Below are 25706 nucleotides of genomic sequence, written 5' to 3'. Positions count from 1 at the left end.
CCCCATGCTGTAAAGAGTTGTGCATGTGCCATCTGCATGTGACGTGCTATGACCTGGTGATGCACGGTTTTTACCACCTCAGCCCAGATAAACTGAACATCTGTCTCAAGTCTGTTTCCAGCACTCAAAAGTGCAATAAATTTCTTTATTATGTGAATGTCAACTATAAAGCCTGAACTCTCCCTACACAGAAACAATCAGACAAGCATAAGAAGAAGAACTGGGTGGGGAGATATGTGGAGACAGCGGGGATGACAGTCTACATTATGCACATACATGCTCTATAAATGCCAGACAACTCTTAATTCAATTCCAAACTCCACAGCCTTTTTCCTGAGGTACGATCACAGTTTGATAAGTCCAATGCTGCAGAAGGCACCTCGTTGCATGGTTTGGCCTGCTGTCTATTTCTTCTTTTGTACAGTCTTGGTTTTAAAAGTTGATATAACTTATAAGCATGGGGGAGGCAGATACTCAATCCCTGCCAGTTCACTTGCAGACAACAAGCATTATAACAACACTGTGCTGTCGACGGAGCGCTAGAATACCAGCGAACAAGGTGCAGTGCTCAGTTTTACCTTTCGTGCATGTATAAATATGTATAAATTGTTGTGAAAAACAAGCTTTTGGGTGATGAGAAGAGTGAGGTAAACATTGCCCTGCTCTGTTGCTAACTCCCACTCCCACACTGTCGCTCTTTGTCTCTCACAGACAGCCCAGTGATCCACAAAACATTGTGACAGCCTAGTTCCACTGATTCTGACAAGACTCACGCACGCATGCACACACGCACGTAATCACTGTTGCTACATTACAGCGGGCCATAGGGAGTCCCTGTCAAGTAGCTTATGTGTACTTGGAGCTATACAATAATCATGTTAACTCCATGGTAACAGCGTGATTATATCATTCTTGGGTATGTGGATATTGGGGATCCTGAAAGACAGATGCACATAGAGCCGGTATCCTACCTAAGACGTAAAAATGACACAGTCTCTATGTATTTTTGTGTTTTTTCCTTTGACACTGCTGATTTTAAAACAAATATTATATAAGGTTCTCGTTAATTTAATTGTAAGCCAATAGCACAAGACCAAGCTCTCTTTTTGCTTAAGGTAGATATGAACAACTTTTTCATTTTGGTTTGGCTGTCGGCTTATAGGGTTACGATCATCAGAAGGTTGATTTGAATATAACCACAGACCACACTAACTAGTAGTTCAAAGCCGGAGTCTACAAGTTACGTTTTTTTGGGGTAAATAGAATCCCTGATTTTATGCCATTACACACAATTGAAAATAGATGGCATGGTTCCTTTCTTCTAACATTGTTCAAAAACACAACAGACCCTGAAAAAGCAATCGCTTTTCCCTCCAATCTAAGTGCACCTTGTTACACTAATGGTTGGCTATTTCAGCAGTAATATGCTATTTTACTGGGAGCAGAGACTCATTAGGTTTTAATATATTCGGTTACTGTGCAGCATCAGAATTCAACAATGCACCTTCTTATCTTCAAAATTCGACCGAGGTCCTGCGGGGGCACGCCTCTTTGAATTATGACAAAGCACTTTAATGATATAAAAATAGACACTGGTCTTGCATCTCTTCCAGACACTTCTCATTAGGAAACAGTAGACATTGCATTTGTTATTATCACTGCCTATTGATCTTGGCTTATAACAAGCACCCAGCACTTGTTGCATCTCACATCCCTGTGAGCTCTGTGGATTTTTGCTGTGGCAAAACTGGATGAGATGCTGTGGAACAAAAAGTGGCTGGCTGCTCACAATCTGATTCGGACAAATTGATTTATCAGTGGACACACATTGACAAAATCAATCTTCTTTTTCTTAGAGCTAATGTGCTAAGTTAGCTCCAGGTATGGGGTTCAGCCTCCAGCGACATTAGGGGCACGTCGATACTGCCAGTCTGACTTCAACCAAAGCCTTACAGTAGTCAACACGGTGCCAGCTGGGTTCATGTAGACATAGTAACAACATCTACTAGATCCATATCACATTCACAAGTTACTTCTACACCTCAGGTAATGCACATCACAACATAATACATGTTCCTCTCACATTCAATCGTATTTACTAATTACTGCAAGATATTCAGGCCAATCTGCATTGTATTCGTTCAGCAGCCATTTCAGCGCTGCGATTCTTCAACGCTGCCAACTTCAGAAAGAACTGGCAGGGTGGTAATGTCTAAACTGGGCAGCCGTTACTTAAATGGAAACAAGCTCTTGATTATCCCCATGGTGCTAAGCACAAAGTCTGATGGTGCTACTTTACAAAACTACACAAATGACCTCCCAAACCACCATCAATCCCGTTTTGTTAACTGGTATGAAAATAGTTAACCTTTCCAAAGTTATTTTCAAATTTACACAACTTTTAGATTACTCTTCCAACCATCTGGCAGAAGAAAAAAAAAAGAATTGCTGTAATGAAGAATTCCAATTACAGCAATGTAGTACCCCAGAATATTATAATTTACCCCCTTGCAACAGCTGTGCAAACGAGCAAAGTGGAGAAACTCATTGCCCTGATTGTGGGTAGTGAGCGCCCTCTGGTGGCTTAACATTGCACCTGATACCAAATAAACATTAAATGCAGAACAAGGTTATGTTTGTGTGTGTGTGTGCAAGTGCATAATTACCAAGTTGTAGTGAAGTCTCGGTGTGGTAATATCCGTCTTGTTGCTTCTTTTTCAACATGGAACAAAGATCCAGCCGTTCGACTGTCTGGTCTCCAAAAAACCTGAGTGTTGCAGTGAGAGAGCCAAAGTGACAGTGAGAAAGCGCAAGAGGGCTGACGCCTCCAGCAGATGGTAAAGGCCGATGTCAGCCAACCAAATGACCAAAATGACAACCAAATGAAGCTCCATGGTTCAATATACTTGGCCATATGTCCACTCTCATCATAAACACGAAAAAAAACTAAAACCTGGAGACTAGTGATTAACTAGTAACTACTTATGCATTACGGTCTGGAACAATATCAAAACACCAGTAAGTCACAAAATTGCGTTAGAACTGGATTTGTGCAAACAGTGAAGTAGTTTGTTCCTGTTATATGTTGTGCTTACCTCAACATTAAGCATGCAGTATAGACACAAAACATAACACAATGAGCCACTGCATATATCGTGGAGTACTGCTCATAAAATGATAATCCTTAACCTGGTTGGCTGAATATTTTTGTTATATGAAAAAACAAGCCCTTACGTGTTTGTATAGTTTGAGTAGAGGGCGGGGTCCACACGCTTTATACCCTGACAGACACAACAGGAAAATACTGTTAATGACATGTTCACCACACTTTTAGGACATTAATCTTGACACACACACACACACACACACACACACACACACACACACACACACACACACACACACACACACACACACACACACACACACACACACACACACACACACACACACACACACACACACACACACACACACACACACACACACACACACACACACACACACACACACACACACACACACACACACACACACACACACACACACACACACAGAGAGAGGGAGGACAAGGACATCGCCCGGCAGACGCCAGTCGGGATATGATGTCATCAGCTGTCAAAGGGGAAAAAAAAGATAGATGCTGTCCTTCCTCTGTCTCTCCCCTCCTGACCACCAGTCACCTTTGCTTATCTTTCCATCCTCTTCCCCTTCACTCTCTTATTTACATCTTTATCCATTTCATACCCATTCCGTCAATCACTCCATTATTTTCTCTCTCCGGTTCTCATACCAGTCTTTAATTCCTGGTTAACTCCTTCCCCTAGTCAATCTCAATATAATAGTTCATAAACTTCAAGCCCATATGCATTAAGTTTGTCTTTCCCATTAGTTTTAGCTGAAGCAATAATTTGGTATTGAACTATTGGATGACATTTTACAGCCACAGAGAGGAAGATGAGGGGAATAGAAAGAGTAAGACTGCGGCTGTTGTTCTGTCAAAGTCAGTTGTTACAAGAATGCAAGCTACTTGGGACTGTATGTTAAAGCATCATTATTGTGAGTAATACGATGCAAATGTATGCTGACACCCATTAAAAACAAAACCATGCTGTGGCACTTTGTTTTGTTTTTTCAATCATAAAAATGTTATTTATTTTGAAACAAGAAATGTTGAAGTTATTTAATTTGTGTGGTGACTTAATCACCACTGTCATATAATTAGAAAATAATTTCCTTAAAAGTGGACATGTGAGTATACCTGGGATCGTAGTTTTGATACTCTGGATAGCTTCATAATGGTAAGGTGGGGTTCAAACCCACGATTTCCTTCTTGCAGAAGACCCTGCTCCTCAAAACGGCTCCGCAACAACTCTGCAACACACATACACAACACTGGACGTTATAGAAGCAACCTGATACTACTTCATGATAAGGCCAAAGAGGCACGTCCGTTATTTTGTCAGTTGACATAACGCAAAACATTACAAGAAACACAGCATAGAGATGGACTGAAGCCCACAACATCATGAGTATGCTGTATATTATCTACCTCTTTCTAATTAACCCTTTCAAATCCCTTTAATGGAATTTTGTCAAAGCCAATAAAAAAAAAAGAAAAAATTGATGCGGACACACACACTAAAAGCTTTTTCCTCGCTTATTATTTGAATATATAACATGAACAAGGGCTCGGACACATAGTAGACATTCTGCAAGGACAGACGGAAAAAGGAAAAAGGAAAAAGACACACACACACACGCACACGCTGATGAGGTTTGGAGGGAAACCATAAAAGTATTTTTAGAAGAGGAGCTCTACAGGGAGAGAAAGGTTAGTATATAATCAATAACATTGTTGGAGGGAGCAGAGAAGAAGACAGGAGAGTCCGACCTCCGGCCTTATCCTTATATTGCATTTCCAAGAACTACAATATGGACTTTCTAATTGTGATCAGAATACAGAAATGTGTTGCAGTTTTTTAAAGCCTAACTACTGTCATACCTGAGGCAGTAAAGGCAAAATATCACTACCCAAACGCCAAGATGAAACAAGAAATTGAACAAAACTATTAATACTTTCTCAACGTGCTTAACATTTGCTGCAGCACACACTCAACCGCTTAAGGGTTAGGATGGGGTCTGATCTATTTCTGTCAGAGTAGAGGCTCAGTTTGATTGAGTCGATCCAAATTTTTACATTTTGACGCTGCACGTTATGTCGAAGAAGAAATGCTATAATCACTACCACATCCTTCTCTGGTCATTTGGTGAAAAAAGCTCATCACTACTTCCTCATCTAATGATGACTGACAAAATGTTTCATGCAATTCCAATGGAGAACATTTAAAGATTACACACAAAACCTGATAGCCAAGGTAATTTTGTATAACCAAAGCCCTTGTATCTCTCTCTCTCTTTAAAGGATTAATCTACTGCATTTCCTGTTCACATCAAGCCCCCAGATGAAAAGCCTTCTGGGATTTGTCTCTGCTTGGCCATCAGTAATATTCCAAATGTAGTATTTGCTCTGATCTGAGCAGTTCATACACAAGCCGCTAGGAAATCAATCAGAAAGAATAAGCACCTAGTGGATCAAACACAAATTAATGAGCATAAAGTTCATCATTTCCTGTCGTGTGTGTGCAAATGTGTCTACTTTTACTAATCACTGTATATTTATTATTAACCAATTATTTCTTTGTGTAGGGTCACAAGACGAATAGAGTGAGAATCCTCTTAGGAATGTTGGCTTAGTGTTGTTGCCAAAGGCACAACACAAAAAAATACACGCAAATGCTTCTGCATACCCCCCCCCCATTGACAAATGTAAGAAATGAAACCTCATCACATGCACAACCCTAGATGCTTGCATGAATACAATATACAGCCACACACACACACACACACACACACACACACACACACACACACACACACACACACACACACACAAATGCCATATTGTTTGACCAAATCCACTCACGTTTTAAGAAAAAGGATTTGGTTGAATTGAATATCAAATCAGTGCAAGTCGTTGACTACTCAGAACTAGAACTTACAGCCATTGATACAATGTGTTCTTACTGCGTTTACATTTTTAATCAAAACCCCATTTTTAAACACTAAATTTTTTGCAGGGCACCACTGCAGGACCTGATGGCAGTTTAAAGAAGTCTACTGTAAAGCTGTTTCCCAGATCCCTCCAAAACAAAAGTCAGGCTTAGACCACCTATGAACTTTCAATGTGAGAGTTAGCTGACTAGGTTTACCAAAAACAATCCCCAGATTATACCCTACGTTCCCAAAAGCTGTCTAACCTCTGATCTCCCTTAGCAAAGCCCCCGTGACAGCAAGCATCGACCCTGTCGAAGTGTCCCTGAAAGACAACAAATCCTCCACTCAGCTGCAGGGCTCCTCCGTTGACCCCAAGTTCAGACATCTCTCCACAGGGACACAAAGGCCACAGAGAAAGTACTCCATCACAATAACACATGTTAATGAAATGTATCCCCGCATTTAGAAACACTACATGATGAAGACAAACAGAAGTGTGGAAGGAGGACAGAAGAAGAAAAGATATCAAAATGACAAAGAGAATGAAAAGCTTAATGTTTGTCACCGACCTGCCAGACTGTCCAGTGTGTGTCTGTGTTGTCCGGGGGTCAGCCCAACAAACACCACCTCCTTCCTGAAATGACTGATTCCTGAGAAGGGCAGCACCAGATCCCGCCCCCCCAGCAGCTCAGCCAATGAAGGCTCAACCTGAGCCAGAACGGTTGCCGCCCTATAAGGAAATATACACGAGTATGACCCACACACATTTATACACAAACAAACACACACAACTTTAATCCTCTCTCTCCTCCTCTCATATTACATAACAAGAGAATCTGGTGATTACTAATGACACACTCTTCTACTTGATGTAGATTAAGCATCAGTATCACGTAACATGGCAGGCACGTTCCGGAGCTGCATGGGGTTGGGTCACTAAAAGCCCTGATCATGAAAAGTTAGAATTAGAATATCAAATGTACTTTTCTGAACCACATATTCAATGTGGGAAATAGTATAGCATAATAATAATGGCATCAAACGTGACATGCTGGTGGTTAGGGTTAAGGTCATTTCAGAACCCTGCATCCCAAGCAGTAACTTCTGCCTGTACATTTATTACTACAACAAACATGAAGGAGACCTTGTTTGGTTATCTGATGTTGTGATAATGAATAGCAGCACAGAGAATTCATGGGAGCGCTTGTGAAAATATGGTCGTGGCAGTCAACTAATTTGAGAGGTGCTCTGTATGATTGTAGGAAGTGCAGTATTTTAGCAGTAGTGTGTGTTAAGTCCTGGGAGAGCCATATGGAAAATGGTTTAACCAGGACAAATAAGAGATTATATTTAATAAATCACAGATTACACATGGCAAACAGTGACTGTTGAACTATATAAACGTGCAGCACAGGTCTGTGTGTGTACCTTACAAAAGGTGGTCAGTATCCATCTACATTTGTGTGTACATTAGGGGAGGAATAAATCCATATCGCAATATATATGGTCTTCTGCAGTTATTAGGGCCCGAGCGTTGAAATGAAGGCCCTATTGAAACTGAAGGAATTATTATTCTTTTTTTCCCGGCAAATGAATTGCCTTTTTGAGGGACTTATCATATTCAAAAACTTGGCGGTCGCATCAAGTCTGGTGAAAATGTACGTATTTTAATGGTTTCGGGAATGGGCTCACAAAAAAAGGCTCGATAGCGCCCCCTTCAAAGTTAAGAAAATTGAGCCCCTAAGTTTGTTTAACGTAGACTCGTGAAACTTTGTACAAATAGCTATCATGGCAGGGTGGAAATAAAACTCCATTGAAGCCACACCATAAACCCAACAGCAAGTCCGCCATTTTGAATTGAAAGTTCGAAATTAATGCGATTTTGGCCATTTCTACGTCGTACTTTAACAAACTCGTCCTAAAGATTTCATCTGATCAACTTTAAACTTAGTCTGTGTCATCTTAAGATGTCACAGATGAAAAGTAATTAAAAGAAAAACTTTGTCATAGGGCATGGCCGTGGTGGGGCGGCCATTTTGTCCGTTTCGCCATTGAAACAGGAAGTGGGTGTAACTTGCATGTATATTGTCCGATTGGCTCGAAATTTCCGGATTCATCGGAGTCCCCCCCCCCGACGACCTATACACACACACACTGATATTGGCTCAAAGTCATAACGCCCCCTAGTGGCAACAGGAATTAGGCCTAAAAGACAAGGTGCTATACTAACAAACACCTCCTAGAGATTTTATCAGATCAAATTCAAATTCAGTGAGTCATCTTAAGACCTTAACGATGAAAATGTATTAAAAGAAAACAATTTCGTCAAACGGTGTGGGCGTGGCATGGCGGCCTTTTGAGTGTTTAGCAATGAAGGAGAAAATGGCTGTAAGTACAGTTTACGTTGTGGTATCTGCTTGAAATTTCCCACAATCACAAAGAGTACTTTATTATTGGTTGTGCATCTGTGATTTACTGAATTACTTCAGCCATGCCCGCCCACTTAGGCCACGCCCCTTCCATAACATTTGAACCGTTTAAGGTACAGGCTTGTGTGAGGTGTCATTGAACTCAGCAGAGACTTCCTTTTTCATTGGTGATAGTTTCACCCGCCTCCCTATAATTGGCCACGCCCCCTTGCACAAATAAACTGTGAAGGGGGGTCTTGTGTGAGGTATCATTGAACTCAAAAGGAAGTTCCCTTTTCATTGGCGGCGATTTTCATTGTCTGAGTGACGCGCAAATGCACGGTTGCAAGAGCGGCATCTGCCAGTAATCCCGACGCGCGCAGGTTAGTTGGGGCCCGTCCAACGCTGCTTGCAGCTTTAATGACTTTTATAATTTATAACTGAGTATCTAATTTAGTTACTTTTTGGAAGAAGTAACTAGTAACTGTAACTAACTATTTTTTTAAAGTAACTAGCCCAACACTGTTGGCTACAGAGTAATAATCAGTAAATGTTTCAATATGTAGCCAATCAAATACCTTTTGACTGTAACAGTGGCATAAAGCAGACAGCTAGGGAAGCCTTAACTTAAAACCAGAGATTATTTCTAATGTGCAAAATGTGAAATTACGACCAGCCATGAAGCAGGCAATTGGAGAGTATGGAGTAAAAGTAAACCACTGGCTATACTGTTGCATGTAGTTCAAAGTCAAGATCATGTTTATCGTTTTATAATCAACTATATCAACAATTTGTTGATGCACTACTATATATTATTATATTTTTATTGTGGTAAATGCACATCTTAAAAAATAGGTAGTTGCTTAGCGTACATGGTGAATGGAGTTAGAGAAAATGACGTCCCAACTGGTGCATACTTGTGTGTACTGCTCATCTTTTTCCTTTCCATATTTCGTAAATTGTTCTTTCTGCAATATTTTAGGAGTTATCCGAAATCATTAATTCATACTATTTATTCAAACAAACAAACTGGGGTCCCATGGCAACAATAGAATCAAAGATAGAATGGAATAGAATCGATAACTATTTGGATCAAAAACATAAGAATACATGTTACACTGAATACTGGGACCCAACTTCAGTTCTGACACACATTCACTCAAACAGCAGTTTGTATCAGAGGTGCAAATTGCAACAGGAGAAAAAACACTGGAAAACATGGACTTCAACGCCAGAGAGATTCAACCCATCAATTTCTATCTCAGTTACCTTGAAGAACAAGTACGGCGTGAGCTGAAGGACAGCGAGGCGACGCTCACCCAATGTGAATCTGAGGGGAGAGTTCACCTGATCATCCGAGAGGACTTGTTGGCCGATCTCCTCGATCAGCTCAAACAACAGGGAGAGGGCAGCAGTTGGAGCGATGAGAAAGAGCTGATGAGGAGGGAGATCTGTGACTTGAAAGTTCAGCTTGCTGAACGTGTCCACACCCCACCCAGGGAAACAGAGCAACTGAAATCCCAGCTGGGAAAAATCAACAACAGGCTGCGAAAGGCGCAAAAAGATCTGGACCTGCAGTACTTCTTTACTGAAGACCTGAAGGTCAAATTGGAGCAGATGAAGAAAGAGAAGGAGGCCCTGCAAAAGGAAGTGGAGACTGAGAAGATGGAGCTTTGTAAAGAGAGACAAAAGCTCAAGGTAAGTAAGACAAACGTGGAGGTAGAGTTGGAAAGCTTTCTGGAAATGGAAAAGGCTCAAGCTCAGGAGCTGAAGGATAAATTGAGCAAGATGGAGGAAGCTCTCCTAGAACCGGAGAAGGAGGCAAAGGAGATACGGGAAAGATCCCAGGCTTCCCATAGAGCGCAGCTGGATCAGGCTCCAGCTGAACGTGTCCACACCCCACCCAGGGAAACAGAGCATCTGAAATCCCAGCTGGAAAAAGTCCAAAAAGATCTGGCCCTGCAGACCTTCATTGCTGAAGCCCTGAAAGTAGATTTAAAGCAGATGAAGGGAGAGATGCAGATCTTTAAAAATGTTGTGGCGACTCAGAAGTTGAAGCATCAAGAAGAGAGACAGATGATCACGGTAGGTGAGGCCACCAACGTGATGTTGGAGAGCCATCTGGAGATTGAGAGGGCTCAAGCTCAGGAGCTAAAGAGTAAATTGAGCAAGGTGGAGAAAAGTCTCCTAAAACAGGACAAGGAGGCAAAGGAGATTCTGGAAAGATCCCAGGCTTCCCAAAGAGCCCAGGTAGAGATGCAGGACCAAAACCACAAGAACCTCATGGAAGCTCTTGAAAAAAAGTATGAACATCAGCTGGCGAGTCATCACAACCAGTGGAAGGAGGACAAATCATCCCTCCTTCAGGCCACAGAAAGCCTGAAGCTGACTCAGCAGGAAAAAGAGCAGGAGTGGGAGAGGACTGAGAGTACCTTGAGGTCCCAGCTGGTAGATCTCCAGAGACAGATAATGCAAAAGCCACAAAAGAAGAAATGGTACAAAAAGCTTCTGCCTTGCTGAGGAAGAGAACATGCATTTGTACTCGTATAGTATCCGTCTGTGTGTGGGTCTGTCTGTCTGTGTGTGTGTGTTTGTGCGTGAGTGCATGTGTGTTTTTGTGTGTAGGTCTGTCTGTGTGTGTGCGTGCATGTGTGTGTTTGTGTGTCTGACTGTCTGTCGGTCTGTGTGTGCGTGTGTGTTTGTCTGACTGTCAGTCTATCTGTGTGTGGGTCTGTGTGTCTCTGCGTGGGTGCGTGCGTCTGTTTGTCTTTCTGTCAGTGGGTCTGTCGGTGTGCGTGCGTGCATGTGTGTCTGTCGGTCTGTGTGTGTGGGTTTGTGTGCATGCGTACATGTCTGTCCGTCTGTATGTCTGCATGCGTGTGTGCGTGCATGTGTGTGTCTGTCCGTCTGTCTGTCTGTCTGTCTGTCTCTGCAGGCACATGTGTCCGTGCGTGCATGCGTGCATTGTGTGCCTGTGTGTGTGTGTGTGTGTGTGTGTGTGTGTGTGTGTGTGTGTTTGCTCGCAGGGCGTGTGATGCGTCAGTGCAGTAGTGTTGGAGTAGTAGAGCTTGTAGTCAGTGCATGCTACATGCTACATGTTGCGTCTGCTCCCCACTCTCTGCTTCCAGCTACTGCCACCGGACAGCTCTTTGTTTTCAGGGTCTGAAAGAAGAGCCGAGTGTGTGTCGCCTCCTCCGCCGGTACATAGCCTCTCCACTGCCAAGACCTCGTACACGCCTCCCCGTGGCACACATGGGAACTGGTCCCTTGTGGTTCCAGGCTAAGTTGTACAGGATCTCGGAGCAGCAGTGGGCCCCAGAGACGCGGCATACAGGCCCATCAGTGAGTGGAAACGCCCTGATGCCCGTCAACCACTGTCCCAGCTATGGGTAAATAGTGAAGACCCCAACAGCGGTGCAGGTGGAAGATGTTGACAACGGCTGGGAAGGAGGAAGAAGGCAACCCCACAGCCACGTGGGTTAAATCTGGAGGGTACAGCGGCTAGGCGGAGCAAACCCTGTGGCAATGTGAGAACATTTAAACTATTCCTCACGACTATATGATAACTACTGCATACACACAAACACTAGCTATAAAAATGATGTCATGTTTGTTGGTGTGCCGGCCCTGGGCCTGTCCTACATGTGTACTGTGGTTTGTCCTGTTAACTTGCAGGTGTAGCGGAGGCGATAATGAGATGACTGTAATCACCGGGCCGGTCCTCCCAGAGTATTTAACCCCACTGGCCCCGAGACCGGGCGGCCGCATTCTCCCGACAGCGCACAAACATGTTTTCTCTCCGTTTGAGTTTTCCCTTTGTTAACTACTGACAACATGCACCTCACATTCTCCATTACATCCATCCACCTTCATTCATCACGGATACTGACAATCATCGTGCTCTTGTTTTCATCATTATTTAATAAATGTCACTTTATTATTGTTATGTTGCTGTGCATCTCCGTCTTTTGTTGTGGCCTGTGAGCCGATTGTAACAAGGTTCATTTGTCGTGAGTACAAAACCAGGACCTTGTTTGTAGTTTTCTTTAATTAATCCTAGTTAGTTGCAGTTGAGCTTATTTGGTTTATTTGAGATATTCTACTGTTCTTTAAATGTTAAGTCGCACTACAGTCATGTGTGATATAGTTTGATATAAATCAGGGAAACGCAAACGCTCATTTGCATCCTAAACCCCCAAAATATAAATTGGCTCAAACTATTTTACATGTTAATTGAAATATACTAAATATAGGTTTTTGTCCGGAGGTACATGTTGTTTATCCAAAGAAAATAATTAACCCTACTGTTATCCTCAGGGTCAAATTTGACCCATTTTCCAAAGTTTCTAATTTCTAGAAATTTGGGATTTCTTTAACCAAATTGTAAAAAATAATGTGGATGATTCCACACAACGCTCCTCACACGTTAAATAACTGATAATTTGTGTGTTTCACTTTCAAAGCATTTTAAGAAAAGAAAAAAATATTTAAGAACACTCAATAAAGAAACAAATGCAGGGGGAAAACAAAAGAGGACATTGTAAAAAATGAGAAAGAACTTTTGGAAAAGTTTGAAAACGTCAAAAGGTGACAACAAATGTCGGGGAAAGCTTCAAAAACTTGGTCGAAACAACAAAAATGTCAAAAAACAAACAAACATTTTGACAAAGAACTTCGGGAAAAGTGACAAAAGTGTCTTACAAAGGTTTTGACCCGGAAAAACTAAATGTTGGTCTACGGGACGACAACACGAGGGTTGAATAAACAACACAGGCGCATTCCTTTCAGGACATTTTGCAGGTTTACTGCGAGTCTCAAGTAGCTTTAGACTTTAAGACTAAACAGGTTTATTTAGGGTCACGGAGCCTTTCAAACACAGCTGCAAATCAAAGTTTTATGAAGAAATGCTTTAGAATATTCACTGGTTATTGTCAAATCAGATAAAAACTTGAATTATTTGGTAAATATCAATTATCGGTTTATTTCTTTATTTTGGGAATAATCAATAAATCCAATGATTTTAATCAGGCTTTGTTCACCTATTCCGAGGTCTAATTCAAGCACTATTCCCAACATTTTTGTTCATTTGTCAATGTTGTGGGGTTTGTTTTTTAAGTTTTTTGATATTTTTAATGTAACGCTTATTTCGTCGGACGACATGAGGGTTAAAAGCTTTTTCCAGCACTTTACACCACCGTAAATTACCAACCAATACATAGTCAAAATGATTATTTAATGTTTTGTCACATTAAAAGACATAATGATATATACACAGGGTTATGGTTAATTAAGGCATTAAGATCAAGATGTTTTTTTATTCCTCTTTTGATTGGTGTGTAAACGTATTCAAGCCACTGTACATGTATGTAATAGAGCAGTGTAATTATTATATAAGGTTAATTGTACAGCCCAGTAACGCATGAGTTACTTTCTGAAGTAACTAGTTAAGGCCCTATTGGAACTGAAGGAATAATTCTTCTTCTGGAAAATGAATTGCTTTTTTGAGGGGCTTAACATGTTCAATAACTCACCAAATTTTAAACATGTAAACTGTTTCAGGTGGAGTCTTGTGTGAGGTATCATTGAACTCAGCAGGGAGTTCCATCTTCATTGGTAACGATTTGCAAGTGTTTGAGAGCCGCACAGATGCAGGGTTGCAAGTAGCGGCTTCCGCCAGTAACCCCGACGCACGCACATTAGCGAGGGCCCGACAGACGCTGCTTGCAGCTTTAATTTTTATTGATGCACTTACGGTGGCCCTGAAGTGCAAATCACAACAGCAAATAGAAAACCGCAACAAAACAAAAATGCAACTAAGAAAACACTTCAACATATCATTATACTTCTGCTTTCAAAATAGGTGCTTTCCCATGTTTTCCACATCTCCTTCCTGTTAAAAGACAGACAGTCCATCTGTCCAATCAGGAAGGTCCATTCTCTGCTAAACAGGCCCTACCTTTTCCGGTAGAAGTTGCCATTTTGTTTAATGATTTGTTGAAGCGTTTTCTTATTTGCTGTCATGTTTTCCTATTTGCATTTGTGCTTTATGATTTGTTTAAATGTGTTCATGTTTGGTGTTGCGTTTTCTTATTTACTGTTGTGTTTTCTTATTTTTGTATAAATATATAAACTTTAAATTGTTCTGCTTTAGGGCAGCTCAGCCTCCAACAGTTATTGAGCATTTCGGCATTCAAGTAACACATTTTCCGTGTGTTAGGAACACAATCCACGCAGTTTGGTACACACCGTTTTATCTCAGCTGGCTTGAAAAATCACTTGAAAGGAGACATTTTCCTCTTCAGTTAGACAAGTTCAACATACAGTGTATTTGCTGGGTTTGTTTGTATTTTGGTGTTTACGTGTGCATCTACTCACAGGTCTACTTGCTCCTGGCTGGCGAGATGAGTGACTAATAGCGTGATGTGGAGAGTTGGGACAGGGATCATGGCTCTGGCCAATCGGGGCTCCTGCTGAAGCACCGCCTCTTGGACCGCAATCACGGCTGAACTGATCTGTCATTGGACAAATTCATGGTCAATCAGCAGCAGCCGGCAGATGCCGTCACATACAGTAACTGCTTGTTGTCTCTTGTCCTCCACCACCACTCTTCCTCTCTTTCCAAGATCCAGCTTGGTATGCATGGGGGAAGATTAGAATGATGAGACGCTGGGGAAACGTCTGCACTTCAGAATGACACAAATGAGGCGTCAACACATGATGATCATGGGGGTAAATTAGTGTTTATTATGAGGAGCTCTTTGGTCAATACTTATTAAGATTTTAGTGTCATCATCCCATCAGGTAATTAAATCTTGAACTTTATCTATCTCCCGGTATAGATTGAGCTACACTGACCATGACACTGACAGTGTCAAAGACTACATTTATTACTAATCTGTAAAGATAATGATAAAGTCTTCTCGGGAAACAGGGTCAAAAGGGTTTCTGAAATAGTTCATTTTACTACGTACTACTAGTATAGTTAACCCACAAAAGGATCATGCCAGTGGTTTTGTATTTCTTAAGTCAATGGACTACTAATCTTTATCAATTTGCAGCCTACTGTCTAAAGCATATCACAGCTTCTAAATGCCATTTACAACCTTCCATGCAGCCACACGTGTCCATCCACTTTAGCAGCGTGGAGATGAACTTGCACACACCTGAAACCTACTTAAGACAATTCATCACATTAAAAATTGGTGATAGGTTGACTTTGTTTTGCAATGGTTTTGTTATGGAGATCGAAGCACAGGTTTTCAGAAGTCTCCTGAGCAGTTGGTTCAACTGCAAACAAATATGAATGTTGTGAATTCAGTACCTACTTGATGGAGAATCTGCAATTTTGTTATGAATGTGATTCAATGTGCATAAAGTCCAGAATGATTCCTAAAGTACACAAGTAAGTGAAGAGTTCCACAATCTTGTACCTGTGTGTTAGTGATGGGGATGGAGATGAAGTAGTTGGGTCGCTTGGTCTCTTTCTTTTTCTTCTTGTTCTCTGCATCCTCTTCACTGTCCACTCGCCCTTCACTGTTTCCTCTCTTTCTCTTCCTCTTCTTCTGGACTGACTCTGGGCAGGGGACTAGAGAGAAAAGGCAAGCATGTTACATTTAAAAAAGAAGTGAAAGTGTTAATTCAAAGAATCATTAAAAGATAACATCACGAAGGTCCACACATCCTAGCTCTTTCCATGTAGACGGGCTGGTCAGAGAAAATGGAAGCTCTGACATGAAATTGTCCAAAGTATCAGCCGACTTGAGCTGTTTCTTCATCATTTTCCTCTTCTCCCTCCTCCTCTTCCTCTTGTTCTTCTTCTCACTCGATCCTTCTGGAGCTGCCAAGAAAATAAATAAATTACAATACAACACGCATACGGTAAATGTATAAACGTGAATACAAAAACACACTCAGGAGAACACTCATACATGGACATGGTTCAGAAAGACAGTAAACCTCCTTACTCGCCGCATGTGTCTATTCCTTAAAATATTGATTAACTTAAACTATACACCAATGAGGGACATTTTGTGTTTGCTGCTCCACTCCGGGGGTAGATATAGTTTGCCACGATGCAGAACTGCTGGCTGTAATCCAAATTACCCCTCAGGGATAATAAAGTGACCTTGACATTTATACAATTAAAAACAGTTGTTGTAGTGCCTCAGCCCCAATATTGGGGCTGCTATAAGTTTTGCAAGCCACCGGATAGGAAAAAGTCTGACCAATTCAGATAGATCAGGCATCAAAACTATGAATGAACACATATGGAAATATGTACTCAACTAAAAAGTGTGAAATAACTGAAAACATGTCTTATATTCTAGTTTCTTCAAAGTAGCCACCCTTTGCTCTGATTACTGCCTTGCACACTCTTGGCATTCTCCTGATGAGCTTTAAGAGGTAGTCACCTGAAATAGTTTCCCAACAGTCCTGAAGGAGTTCCCAGAATGCTCAGCACTTGTTGGTCCACATGTGTTCATTCATAGTTTTGATGCCTTCAGTGATAATCTCCAATGTGAATAGTCTTGAAAATAAAGGAAATGAATGAGAAGGTGGTTCCAAACTCTTGGCCTGTACTATATACATACTGTATATAAAAATAGATATCAGAACTCCTTCAGGACTGTCTCACCATCAACACAGTCTCTCCAGGTCTGACCCCTGACCTCTCTCTGCCCTCTCTTTTATCCGTCTTCAGGTTTTGTTAATCAGTTGGACATACAGCTCATTCGTTCCATCTCCCGCAAAGCTAGCGACATGCGCACTAGCCCCGGAATTGCCCTCCCTCCACCTCTCCTGGCTTAAGGATGTGTCTATTACTCTAATATATTGTATTAGGTGCATACTGTTCCAAATGTTTCTCAGAAGCACTTTGCTCCAGTAATTCTGAAAATGTCTTATCTTACACATGCCAGACAAGAGGAGTGAGCGAGGCAATCCCAGGGCTACAAGACATTTTATTCTAACGCAATTTATTCTTTTACATTTGAAACCACGAACTAAGCTTCACAATGTGGCACTGTGTCAGTTGGGTTTTTCAAGCGTACCCTGTTAAAGTGCTGAATCTAATTTTGTCAAGCCCGGTGAGCATCTCAGGGAGTCAGTTGTACTCACCTGACCCTGTGCAGGCTCCACGATCTTGTTGGACCTCCATGGTGACTGCATCCACCTGACCTGGAATCATCATCTGATTCTTCAACTCCTTGTTTTCTGCCAGACTCTCCTGTACAGCCACACATTCACCACCACCCTCCTCCTCCTCCTCATTGTCATCATCTGAGGCACTAGCAGTGGTCTCTTTGCCTGATGAGATATTGGCTTGCTGCATATCACAAATGTATAGCTGATAACGAAAAGACTGTTCCTAAAACAGAGAAGAATGATATAAACGGGTCACAACCATCGTCAGATTGCACTTTCTGTAAACCTGGCTGGGAATAGCATGAGCTCTTTTTCTTTCTAGAACTTTCTTGTCATTACCTTAAGTCTGGACCGGTGTGCGGATGGCTTCGGCGCGCTTACGTCACAACAGAGACTGGTGGATATGGGATGAAGACTGCGAAATGATAGTTGAGTGAAAGCAACAACCCTCTGCGAACACACGAGTTTTGAACACGTCGATAGGATCGGGCTCAACAGGACACGACCGATGAGCATGACACACAGTTAGCTCAAGTTTGACAAACTTTAGCTAACGTACAACTCACGTGCACAGCTACTTGAACCATAGAGTCTATGAGTTGAACAGACATTACAGTTAACTATAGCTAAACTAGCTGCAACAGAGAATATTAGTTTACAACTCTCCTCGAGATAGTTACCGATGAGAAACTTCTTGAGACAGACTTTGCCTTCCTGTAGCTAACACCTGTTGACATGAATCTAACAGCCATGCTGCAGAACGACTGCTGAGCTAGGTTAGCTTACTGTTAGCTAACTGTTGTGCAGCTAATTAAATTGTTTTTATCGAACTGTCATTTACAATAACTTGTCATTATGTCAGTGCAAAATTCTCATGGTTGGAAGTCCTTTTGAGAGAAAAAAAATCCAAAAGAATAGTTAAAATAACATTTAGTTTCACAGAACACGAAAACATGGACTGCAATGCAGACTGGAAGCAGCTAGGTTACAATTTGTAAACAATGTCAATTTTCCGGCATGGCTTTTCAGAGTAAAAGTATTTTGGCTTTCTGGAATAAAAGCATATCGGTCACTTAGCTAATCTACTTCTTCGATGGAGTTTTACGGCAGTCGACATCCAAAAAGTTGCATTGCTGCAATTAGCTAATCTATTAAAACATTAGCACACAAGTAAGTATTAATTTGAGGAATTCAATTAAGTTTCTGTAAATGTGTTTAATAAATTGAACCCAAGTTGGACGTTTTTTACACAAATATAAACATTTCAACTTTAATTTCTACTGCATATGAAATGCTGTCCGTCAATAACATTCCTCTTTCTGTTTTTTGACATCTTCAAGCCAATTTGAGTAAGATATATTATTGTAGGTCCTCGCAGTCCGCCATACAACAACATTTTATTTTATTTCTAATTTGATAATGCGGTTCTTAAAATCTGTTGATCCAAAATATGTGTATGTGTTTCGACATAAACTATTCATAGGGTAGTGCTGTGAAAATACGTCTTGCAATATGAGACACTGTAGTGAGATTAACAATGCCTTGTTGAACTAAACTTAGCATACATAATAGTAAAACCTAAGTACATTAGGAGCCAAACTATTTTTACAGTATGTATATTGAAAGTATACAGGAGCAAAGTTTTTTGTTTAGTCATATATATGCCATCCAGAAAATATATTGACAGACTATTAATAAAGGACCACTGACAATATGATTACACCCATTTATGCGGTTTATTGTTATGTGTTAGGTATAGTAATCATCACATCTTAAATGTTTTTTGCAAAATTATTTTGCAATAAGGTAAAGCAAAATGCAAATTCATGCTTTAATGCAAAAAATATCTTATGTTAAATACGTTTTTTTCTTTCTTTTTACATAAATTGTTTAATATCGGTTCTACAGCAGATCAACAAACAAAGATCATTTGTAATTAACCTACTTTGTGCCATTTGCACTCTTTCTTCACGTAATGTACATTCAAGTCTTACTAAAAGTCACAAACAACAGTCGCAGCTGGAGAACTGAAAACTGGACATTTGATTATAGACATTCTGTTTCATAATAAGGTTCCATTTGAACTTACTTTAAACCAAAACTCCCCATAAAGTATGATGGTTAACAACAGGTCAAATGCTCAAGTCAACCTTTTTCTTTTCTTTGATCTACAATATAAATTCTGACTCTTATTTTAAATAAATCAAAGTTTTTTAAGTGTTGATTTTTTGCATAAAAAACATGATGTAGCATTAGAAACACATTAGCAGGAAATGGGCAGAGAACTTTGTGTTTAGCTTAAGTATTCACACCCTTGATTAACAGGAATACATGACACCATGTGATGGGAAAATTACATAGACAATGATTTCAAACATAGGCAATGACGGTTTATCTGTGTTTATTCACTTCTTACTCATTCGTAAAAGTAAATCTTTCTTTTAAGTTAAACCTCCACAATATGGAGACCACACTCAGTAGCTGATCTTATTTTACCATGGAGGAGAAAATAATTTTCTGCAAACAGTAAATTGTCTAAATCCATATTTTTTATTGTTTTATTTTTTACTGTTGATGAAATCCATTAAATATTGTTTAACTTGTCATGGCCACACAAATAGTCTACCAAAAACACCACTATTACCATCAGCGTTAGGCCTATTGTTACCACCACCTCTACCAGAAGTACTACCACCACGTTTAGCAACCACACACTGAGCATTTCCACTGGAATATTCACATTGTGGAAGGAAACATTCCAGTAATTTTTTTTGCATCTGAGTAACAGCAGCCTCATTTTGTTGATCCCTCAGTAATCCACGCATTGTCTCATGGTAGAAAACGTTGACATGCAACACAACGTTAGCGTAGGCAGACCATGTTCTCATAGGTGTTGTGTACTTGCTCTCCCGTGTGTGGTGCATCAACACCAGAATGACACGTTTATCATCTGAGGACACCAAAAGAGAGGAGGGAGGATGACAAAAGGGAGGAAGGATGAAAAATAGGAGCTTGTATCTTCAACAGTAAGGTTCAGAACGGAAGGCGACTCTCAGAGACTGACCACAAATGATAATCAAAAGACATATTTGTTGTTTAATTGTATTAATACCAAACAATTCTCTTTTAACATTGTAGTATGTCTTTACTTTGATTGTATAAGTTAGAAAGAAACTTGTATCTCAGTAATTTCTTTCCCCTTACCTTTAACATCAGTCATGGCTGCCTCAACATCTGATGCAACGCGTGAACAGATCGGGCAGAAGACAAAAGTGATCTTGGAATCCTGACTGCTTTCAATGAGCCGAACCTGATCCTGAAGCTGATCCTGAACTTTCTCCATCAGCTGTTGATGTGCATTAAAGGTTTTACCGCTGACAATCATCTTGTACTCCAATGTGACTATAGAGAGAAAAATGAATGTGTAAAATCAGATTTTTTTTTACATAAACAAGAATTGAGTGAACCTAACATCAGAATAAAAATTAGTTTAAAAAAAAAAAAGCTCTGGTGGACGGGTTGGCTCAGTGGGTAGAGCAGGCACACATATACTTCAAGGTTTATGCCTCGATGCAGAAGTCCAGGGTTCGAATCTCACCTTGACAAATTCCTGCATGTCTTCCGCCTTTCTCACCTAGCTATCCTATCAAATAAAAAAATCTTTACATAAATAAAAAAATAACTCTTGCCACTGTATGTGGTTCCTAAAAATCCTGTTAAAAACATATAATATATAAATGTGAACACAGATAAAACCTACTAAAACCTACTATCCTCATAGATACTGTCGGTGGAGTATTAACGTGCTTCTGGATATGGTCCGACACAGTATCCTGCAGAGTTTGACATTTTTTGAGCTATAATAGAATAAAAACAATGAATGACACCAGATTCAGTCAGACAATTGCAGTGTGGTGCACTATTTGATCACTGGAGCCTGACGCACGGTACCAGGCAAAGAGTCTGTAACATAAAATGGAATAAATGCTATGACTGACCCCAGATCTTTTAGTCAATCATTTTAAAATCAACTCCAAAGGAGACCTTTATTTTGAGTTATAATGTAATCTTAAAGTGAATACTACTTATTAAACATGGCATGAGAGTGTGGAGCGGAAGAGAGTATTATTCACCTTGTCTTCTTTGTAGACTGACATCAGTTTGGCTATTGTAGAGCTCCACTGGGACAAAGGGGCCTGAAGCACTTAGACCTTCAACAGACGCTGTTAGGTAAAATGACATCATGTAATTACTGACTTTAAATATTATTAAAAAACATCAAATTGATCAACCAACACTTGTATGTATAATGGGTGGACAGAAATTTACCCTGCAACCAGAATGCCACATTCTGTAATGAGATATTCTAAACTCAAGATTCACTGACAAGCTTTTTCCAGAAGTACAGGATCTCAGTCTTGTGACAATAACACCTGGTTATATGTGTTGAATGGTTAGTGGTGAGCAAGTTGCATACTGAATGCTGGATAAGGCAGTGGGATATGGCTAGAACGTGAGGAGGGTGGTGAGAACAGCAGAAGGGATCATTGGGGCTCCTCTTCCCTCCATTAAGGACATTTCATCACAGCGCTGTGTGTCCCGAGCCCGAAATATAATCAAAAGACCCCACACACCCCCACCATGGACTGTTTACCCTACTGCCCTCTGGAAAGAGGTTCCGCAGCATCCGCTGCAGGTCCACCAGGTTCTGCAACAGTTTTTTCCCCACTGCCATCAGACTGCTGAACTTCTGATCCATAAACTGAACTCTGCACCTATTGCACGTCATCGGGCATTAAAATGCTGCTGAACTTTTAGCTATTTCAGTTCCTTTCTTTTTACTCTCATACAAAGGAAAAAAAAAATGCATTTTTCACAGGTGCCTTTTTGAGTCGAACAACTACTATTTGCACACTGTTCATCTCCTGCACTGTTTTTTGCACTTTGAGCATTGTTGCACTTCTGTATGGCCTTTTGTGTAGTGATCCGGAGATGTGTTCCATCTCACCTGGAATGTATTGCAACGTTTTTATAAGCTGTATGCAACGCAATTTCGTTCTGTATGCACTTTGTACATATGGAATGACAGTAATAAAGTTGAAGTTGAAGTTGAAGTTGAAAAGATAGAGAACGAAAAGCTGCTAAGTGAACCTTGAGTTTTGAATATTTTGAAACAGATGTGGGTTTCCACAGAATTAATCTCTAGGCTCAGGTTAATGTCTGCATTTTACCATGTCTACGTCAACAACACAAGTATCCAGATACAAATGTGTCAAGGCTTTAAATCTGCTTTGAGTGTGAAGAAAAAAAATAATTCAATTTACGTTGTGGTCCTTGTGGATGGCCACCAGTTTGGCCAGTATGGAGCATCATTTGACCAGTGGTGTCTGAGATACCTGTACCTGGCAAGTCAAATGAAAAGGCATTAATGCAATTACTGACTCCAAATCTTACAGTGTGTCATTTAAACAATCAACTCCAAAAGTGACGTTTTAAGTTATAACTGAACCGCAAAGTGAATACTCCTCACTAACATGTCATGAGAGTGTGAAGTGGAAAAGAGTGAGAATCACCTCGTGCTCCTTGTGAACGGCCATCAGGTTGGCCATTGGGTAGCTTCACTGGATTAATTGAGACTGTCTCCTGATCTGGCGGATTTTTGCTGAATTCTTCCAGAACAGCAATGTGAGCATCAAGGAAACTCTGGACATTATTTATTTGGTTCTTAATGTCCTTCAGGATACAGAGGTAATCAACCAAGACTCCGTTGTTGGTTAGAGCAGCTGGAGAGAGAGCGAGAGAATCAGGTTGTGCATGTGTTAGAATTTACTGCCATGACCAAATAGCTGTCACCTGTGAAAGGGAAAGTAATGCTATTTTTTGTTGTTGTACATACTCCTGAAAGATTCATGTGGGATGAACTCTTTCAGTTCGCTTAGGATCACACCAATTGGCTTCTGTAACAAAAAATATTATATTACAGAATTATTTCGACATGACTTACACATTTCCTAATGATACGGTTTGATTCGTGCTATGTATCTCTATTTAAATATCTCTCTTATCACTTTTCAACCTGTTACAGTAGCTCACCTGTTTATGTACTATGTCATAGATGGTCCTTCTCAGTTTGAAATGCTTATGTTCAGGAAACAGGTCGCGCAGTTCTTCACGAGTCAGTGACTGGATCTCCGAGTCTGTGCGTAGATCTGCCTCTGCAACAACAGGATGTATTTATTAGGCAACAGATGAGGGGTATTGATAAGGTATTCTCAAAGTATTATCTTCACAAACTAACAGTTGTGAAAGTTGGGAGATGTCTGAGACAGATTACAGGTGGTTGGATGTCAATATATTCAGAAATGTAGGGAAACGTGTTGAAAGTACCACTTGTATTGATAACCATACCTTTATTTCCCAATTATTTTAACTTATTCACAAGTGTGAAATTTTTAATGGGTCACCCTCTTGATAATGGAAGTGGTTTGAGATTTCTATGTCGAACAGCAAAAAAAGGTTTAAAAAGACTGAAGTAGCATGGTATTGCAATTTTAAAACGGTCCCTAAGTACGTCTCTAATGACCGGCGCGATGCACAGTCATTCAGTTCTTTACGCCCTTAAGTCATTTTTGGTGATTTTGAGTTAAAAATAACTGTGAAACTTCTGTATTAATTTGCTCTCCAACATACCCTGAAACTGGGGGGAAATCGAGTCTTTGACAAGGAGCTACTGAACGTAACATCCGCAAAACCCGACGAATGTCAACACTAAACTAACTTCACCGCGGTTTGGTGTTGGGAGCTGGGAACAATTTCGGTGTGACACATTTTAGACAGTCGTTTTTTTAAGTTCCCAACGCCAATATGACAGCTTAACAGTGACCTGCTTATAAAACTGAAGCCACGTACTGTAACTGTGTTTATGGCTCTTGTTTTTCGCACTATCATCGTCTTTAACCCCACCAACTGCTTACTTACTTTCCAACACCTCCGCGGCTGTTTTATTGCTGCGTTTTATTTCACCCAATAGTCGTGACATGACTTCTTCTGTAGAAAAATGAAGAGATATAACATGGACATCAATATTTACTGCACTGTATACATTGTTCTTACTGTTGTTGGACTGTATATTGCTTGTGAAAGATTTGGAACAAACCTGTGTGGACAGCTGAATGTCCGTTGCTTCAGTTCTAGCTTTCCTAACCGAAATAAAAGACCTTCGAGACCGTAGTTCCTCTTTCCTCTCTACGTTTACAGACAACGGAAAGTGAAACTTAAAGAAAGAGCTTTTTTTACTGTCGAGGTGACGTAGAGGGCTCTTCGAACGCTCATTGGCCAATGGAGCGGAGGGATTGTGATACAATTGTAGTCCCGCCCTAATCACGCACACGGCTCTTAGATGATGATTATGTTAATAAAATAATAATAATAATAAAATGCTAGCTATTTTTATCATGTTGTAGCTACAGTGTGTTTGTATTTAATTATTACACAGGCCTACAATATAGTTCCATCATATAGCTTATGCATGTGCTTGGTTCATAAACACAGAATCATGATACAAATCAGGACACACAATGTATATAAATGCTTAACATCTATATCAAACTTTATTTTTAGAAGAATAAGTGTGGATTTGGCCTGCCAGAAGTAAAGTTTTTGTTCAGTTCCGTTCCTGTGACCTCCAGGATGCTGCTAAATGGAGCAGTGGTTTGTCATTATCCTTCTAGCTGTGCCTCACAGCCTAAAAAGTGGTGTCATGATTCAGTAGCACAGCATGTTCAAGCCAGCAGGGAGCAGCACTGGACAGCGTTTTTTAACAAAATGCAACATCTTACTGATACGTACTGTAATTCATTCAGTCACATGAACACAATCACATTTGGTAAAATGATCTTATCTGTTCAATATGCCACAGGATATCAACAGTAAGACATTATCTGAAGTAAGAATCAGAGGACACTGCTGCTGTGTAGTACCTGTTGTGAATATAGATACACTCAGCTCATTAAATATTATTCTGCCTTTACAGTAAAGGCTTAATGAGGATGAGAGGATGTTGGGTAGTAGGCCTATTGAAGCTCACCACAGCCCAAC

General features: G+C 40.5%; 2 protein-coding genes across 3 annotated transcripts in view; both read right to left on the bottom strand.

Annotated features, from left to right (window-relative positions):
• The window catches only part of LOC117961668 (A-kinase anchor protein 7-like), a 45767-nt gene extending 27166 nt beyond the window's left edge, over positions 1-18601 (bottom strand). The window contains exons 1-9 of one of the 2 annotated variants that reach the window (XM_034900502.1): positions 17949-18601; positions 17583-17832; positions 16144-16302; positions 15896-16050; positions 14841-14977; positions 6627-6787; positions 4262-4374; positions 3235-3281; positions 2667-2767 (exon numbers count right to left, since the gene is read on the bottom strand). In XM_034900502.1, the coding sequence (XP_034756393.1) occupies positions 2667-2767; positions 3235-3281; positions 4262-4374; positions 6627-6787; positions 14841-14977; positions 15896-16050; positions 16144-16302; positions 17583-17832; positions 17949-18125 (1300 nt within the window). In that variant the 5' untranslated portion in view covers positions 18126-18601. The remainder of the gene's footprint in view (positions 1-2666; positions 2768-3234; positions 3282-4261; positions 4375-6626; positions 6788-14840; positions 14978-15895; positions 16051-16143; positions 16303-17582; positions 17833-17948) is intronic. The other variant, XM_034900503.1, reaches the window with a different exon arrangement.
• Positions 18602-19326: 725 nt separating this feature from the next.
• On the bottom strand, positions 19327-24775 carry LOC117961669. Its single transcript, XM_034900504.1, has 9 exons — positions 24766-24775; positions 24588-24659; positions 23703-23824; positions 23506-23566; positions 23183-23392; positions 22934-23011; positions 20814-21011; positions 20075-20559; positions 19327-19951 (listed from the first exon to the last, which is right to left on the bottom strand). The coding sequence occupies exons 2-8, from the start codon at positions 24646-24648 to the stop codon at positions 20213-20215; spliced, it is 1077 nt and encodes a 358-aa protein (XP_034756395.1). The 5' UTR covers positions 24649-24659; positions 24766-24775; the 3' UTR covers positions 19327-19951; positions 20075-20212.
• Positions 24776-25706: the final 931 nt, after the last annotated feature.

Source organism: Etheostoma cragini, chromosome 18 (genome assembly GCF_013103735.1).
Source record: "Etheostoma cragini isolate CJK2018 chromosome 18, CSU_Ecrag_1.0, whole genome shotgun sequence".
Lineage (NCBI taxonomy): Eukaryota > Metazoa > Chordata > Actinopteri > Perciformes > Percidae > Etheostoma > Etheostoma cragini.
This window is presented reverse-complemented; position numbering and strand designations above follow the sequence as displayed.

Bases quoted from the DNA above. Each gene is read 5' to 3' on its own strand.
- LOC117961669 (XM_034900504.1), bottom strand. From the start codon at position 24,648: ATGTCACGACTATTGGGTGAAATAAAACGCAGCAATAAAACAGCCGCG. The intron at 23,825-24,587 runs GTAAGTAAGCAG...CTGTTGTTGCAG, and splicing joins AGCCGCGGAGGTGTTGGAAA to AGGCAGATCTACGCACAGAC. The intron at 23,393-23,505 runs GTATGTACAACA...CTCTCTCTCCAG, and splicing joins CCCACATGAATCTTTCAGGA to CTGCTCTAACCAACAACGGA.